This window comes from Opisthorchis viverrini (genome assembly GCF_000715545.1).
Source record: "Opisthorchis viverrini unplaced genomic scaffold opera_v5_680, whole genome shotgun sequence".
Lineage (NCBI taxonomy): Eukaryota > Metazoa > Platyhelminthes > Trematoda > Opisthorchiida > Opisthorchiidae > Opisthorchis > Opisthorchis viverrini.
Genome location: NW_008752346.1, coordinates 79,579 through 83,588, shown reverse-complemented (window position 1 = coordinate 83,588; position 4,010 = coordinate 79,579). Strand labels below are relative to the sequence as shown.

The following is a 4,010-nucleotide window of genomic DNA, read 5'->3' as shown; positions in this document are numbered from 1 at the left end:
CTGTGTGCAATCCTCATGACAGTGTATTTCACTTGCATGCCCGGTGCATGTCAGCTGCTAGCCACAGTTCGAATTCCCAAAGACCGATCCACACAATTTGGTTTATTGCACTTGGTCCATAGCCGAAAATCGATGCAACAGGCGACAATCGGTCGAGTGATATCGATCAAAAATGAGTTCATAAGTGAGCGATAGTCACAATGGACGAAACGACAGAAGAGCTTGTCGTGCTGTTTGCTGCTGTTTCATGTGTACGCTGGGATGAATGGATGCGTTGTTAAAATGTACCGTGTACGTCGTCTGTAGAAGTAGATGGGAGCCTAGGCATCAACCCAGCCTCCCACAAATTCAAGAACAAAAGGGCCATTGGATAAACTGTTCTTCAACACAACGATCCATCAGAGACCTCTTAGAAGTAGCTCCACATCAGAAAATGTGCTTAGTGTTCATCATTCCACTGAAAGTTTAGTCCCTAATTCCCATGGAATTTTTCAAGTTGGAAAAGTTCCCAATATATGAGATATCGTGCATGGGGGAGATTCACTGTGCCGTTTGAAAGTTCTGTTCCAATAGGACCTAGGGCAATCTGCCAGAATAAGGCACGAAAAATTCCCACTACATTGTGAGCTGAGAACAAGTGTTTTTCAAGCACTACAACAACCGTACAACCATAAAATTTCTTTGTATATATATATATATAATTGTATTAAAAGGCCTACAGTGAAGAGAAGAGAAAAAGAGTGTGTGAGGGAGGTGACCTAGTGCTAGCCTATGTCAAGCATACTGAGGTGCCTACACCTCCGACCGCTCAATCAGACAATCTGGGAAGGAACTGACAGCGCAAGCGCCACTGACATCGATTAGCCGCCATTTCTTGCAACGTCTCCAGCGAAGCACAGACGGGGTCACGGGGACCCCCTTCTGGAAGTCGCACAACACCCAAGCTCTTCGTGATATTTTTCACGCCTTTCTGCCAAGTCATGTGCTGTTCACCTCGCGGTTTTCGCCATCCTGAAGGAGGCACGGAGAACAACACTCGTCTCGGTAGACGGTGTTTCGACATGCGCAGCATATGATCGAGATGCTATAACCACAACCTAGGAAACAATTTATCGTTACTTCGCCCCACACAAATTGGAGCTGCACGATAAATACCTCATTTTCGACTGTATAGTTATACATAGTCGCTGAATGGCGCTTTAGGTATCACTGATTTGTTTCAACAACACTCCCATCAAATGCACGTAGAGACCGTGTAAGTCGCCGGGCACTATATTTAAAAAAGCCTTACACCTTATGCAAAGACGGAGAGCGATTGGAAAGAACACCTAAAACGCTTTTGCAGTGCATATAAACCAAATTAAGGTTCTATTTATGATTAAAATCCTACGGAGCCTTTCATGAACTCCTAATAGGTCACAGAAATGAGGAATCGAAATGTTGTGGTAATAGTGATATTCGTCAAAAATTGTCGTCTTATGTGGCCTGCGATCCGTTATACTTGCGTGAACCATATGGAATTCTGTCACATGTTCAACGTGGATTTCGTGAGCACAGATCTTAACTAACAAGCCTGAGTTTAATCATCGACATCGAGATACGAACGTCAGAGAATATACTGCCTACCTCAACTTATCAAAGGCATTTGGTCGCGCCCAACATGGCTTACTTTCGCAATGCAAAAAATCATGGATGTGTTAAAGTCCTGATCCGTTGACTTTGCGCAATTAGCGTCAACGCGTCACGGGGAATCGGTTGCCAGGAGACCCAGCTGCTTCCGTCATTAATCTCGTCGACCTTCGACAATTTCCTTTCAATCCTGAGTATTTTGTTTTACCCACACCATATGCTACAAACTTCGGGCCAACATAGAGGTGTTGGGTGTACCGGGTGTTCCCAGTTCGAATACCTACGCATTAAAACGCCCGTCGGGAATAACAAGCATCTGCACAAGTATCTCTTGCACCCGCATCACAGACAAACCTCAGGCTACTCAATGTCGTTTTCTGACCAACAACATCGCATTAGGCAGCCCCCATGCCCGCCTGCCTAGCAGCAAATATCATACAAGCGACTGACCGCAGCTTGAGCTGTCAAAAATACTAACGTAAACGGAACCTTGACAAACCACCTAAAAACTCGCCAAGCGCATTGTCAGAACGAATTCAAGAGTAACGAATATCCAAATATATCTCCTCTATAGAAAAAAACTAATAGTCACTATCGTCATTCTCATCACCAATACTGTCAATCCCAACCTCCTCATAGTCCTTCTCCAACGCGGCCATATCTTCACGTGCCTCCGAAAATTCACCTTCTTCCATTCCCTCATCAACATACCAATGAACGAACGCGCGTTTCGCGTACATAAGATCAAATTTATGATCTAAACGAGCTCAAGCCTCCGCAACCACCGTCGTGTTGCTCAACATGCACAATGCTTGTTGCACTTTCGCTAGGTCACCACCTGGAACAACGGTCGGTGGCTGATAATTCAAACCAACCTTAAAGCCCGTAGGACACCAGTCCACGGATTGCACTGTCTTCTGCGTCTTGATCTTCGTGATCGCCGCGTTCACGTCTTTCGGAACCACATCGCCGCGATACAAAAGACAACAGGCGTGGAATTGTCCAAACTTGGGAAACCAATTACCCGTCAAGTGGATCGCACGGCCAGACTTCCCCACTGTGGTCGAATTGATCAAACGGCAATTCATGTAGCGGGCACGAAGCTGGTAATTTACGACGGGATCCGGAAAACAACGCGGAAAACCAATTTTGCTTAGGAAACCGCGTTTGGTATATTCTTCGATTATGGTACGTGATCAAAAGATTTCTCATATAGATTTATTATTTTGGGGATCCCCGAAAGCCCACACGAGGTCAATGTTTGATTTCCGTGGTTATAAAGGTAATGATTGAATTATAAGTTAGCGTTTAGTCGGCTTAACATAGATGCGATTCGGAGTATCCAATCAGCTGACGCACTCGCTCTTTTAATGCCGTATAAGGTTCCATCACCGGATATCTCCTAACGATCAACACTTTCTGGTCTTTTCGTATCAATGAACGGCGGCACAATCTCGGGAATTTTGCTGATGAGCATTTTCTGATTCGTCAGTAAAGCACCAACAGCTCAACACATATTTGTACATTTACATTATTTTAGTCAGAGTTTGGAGTTGTGATCACCCGTGTGAGAGCCCAAGCTAGTAAGGGCGATAGAGAGAAAATATGATGGATGATCCTGTCATGCGACTGAGTGCAATTTTAACAACCATCCTTGTCACTCGTCAGATAACTGCACAGTTTGTGTCTATTCTTCTACGAGACCCTGAGAACTTAGATGATCCCAAAGTCGTTTCGTCGCCATAATGAATATCAACAGGGGGCTGGCAAATAGATGTGGCATTTGGAATGTGTTCATTTGGTGTTTGCCCGCGCACGCTTCAACAAAGACTGCATATAGAGCCCAAGAACTGGAACAGAACTATAAATGTCACAGAAGATTGTCAACGAATGATAGGACAATCTGGGCTATCAATCTGAGCTATCGCACAGACATTTTCTCTGCCACGGAATCAGATAATAATGCCTGCTCTGATACAATGCAGCAACAGTTCTAGGGTTGGAGTGAGAAGGCATTCACTTCCGAATTCAAGGTACTCCGTCGAGACACGTGCAGAGCCTACTAAATCTTTCAAACCAAAAGGCAATTTTTGCCCATGCTCAGAAGACGGAATAATATGTGCAACAAAACTGGAGGAGCCGTTTGTCGTTAGGTATGCACGATGTATATTCTAATCAGCAAAGGGCGCCTGCAAAGCTGATTTCTTCCCACATGTGAGACGTAACCTCTACTGTGAGAGCCAAACTCCGGTACAATCAAACTGTTTTGAAAATGGAGGGTCTACTTCTGGGAGAGTTTTTCAACACTAATGCAGTGTAAGATTAAGTTTCCGAAATTCACGCTCTGCCTCAAATCGCATCAGATTGAATGAACTGACTTC

The 4,010-nt window shown here is 44.6% G+C and overlaps 2 protein-coding genes across 2 annotated transcripts in view; one reads left to right on the top strand and one right to left on the bottom strand.

The window, feature by feature from the left end:
• Positions 1 to 2,396: 2,396 nt before the first annotated feature.
• T265_11977 (hypothetical protein) lies at positions 2,397 to 2,717 on the bottom strand (the record flags this gene model as incomplete). The annotated part of the gene is made up of 1 exon (XM_009178840.1): positions 2,397 to 2,717. The coding sequence occupies one exon, from the start codon at positions 2,715 to 2,717 to the stop codon at positions 2,397 to 2,399; it is 321 nt and encodes a 106-aa protein (XP_009177104.1).
• Positions 2,460 to 4,010, top strand: part of T265_15642 (hypothetical protein) — a gene marked incomplete at both ends in the record, with an annotated part of 18,885 nt that continues 17,334 nt past the window's right edge. Inside the window, one exon of the mRNA XM_009178838.1 lies at positions 2,460 to 2,735. Coding sequence (XP_009177102.1) covers positions 2,460 to 2,735 — 276 coding nt within the window. The remainder of the gene's footprint in view (positions 2,736 to 4,010) is intronic.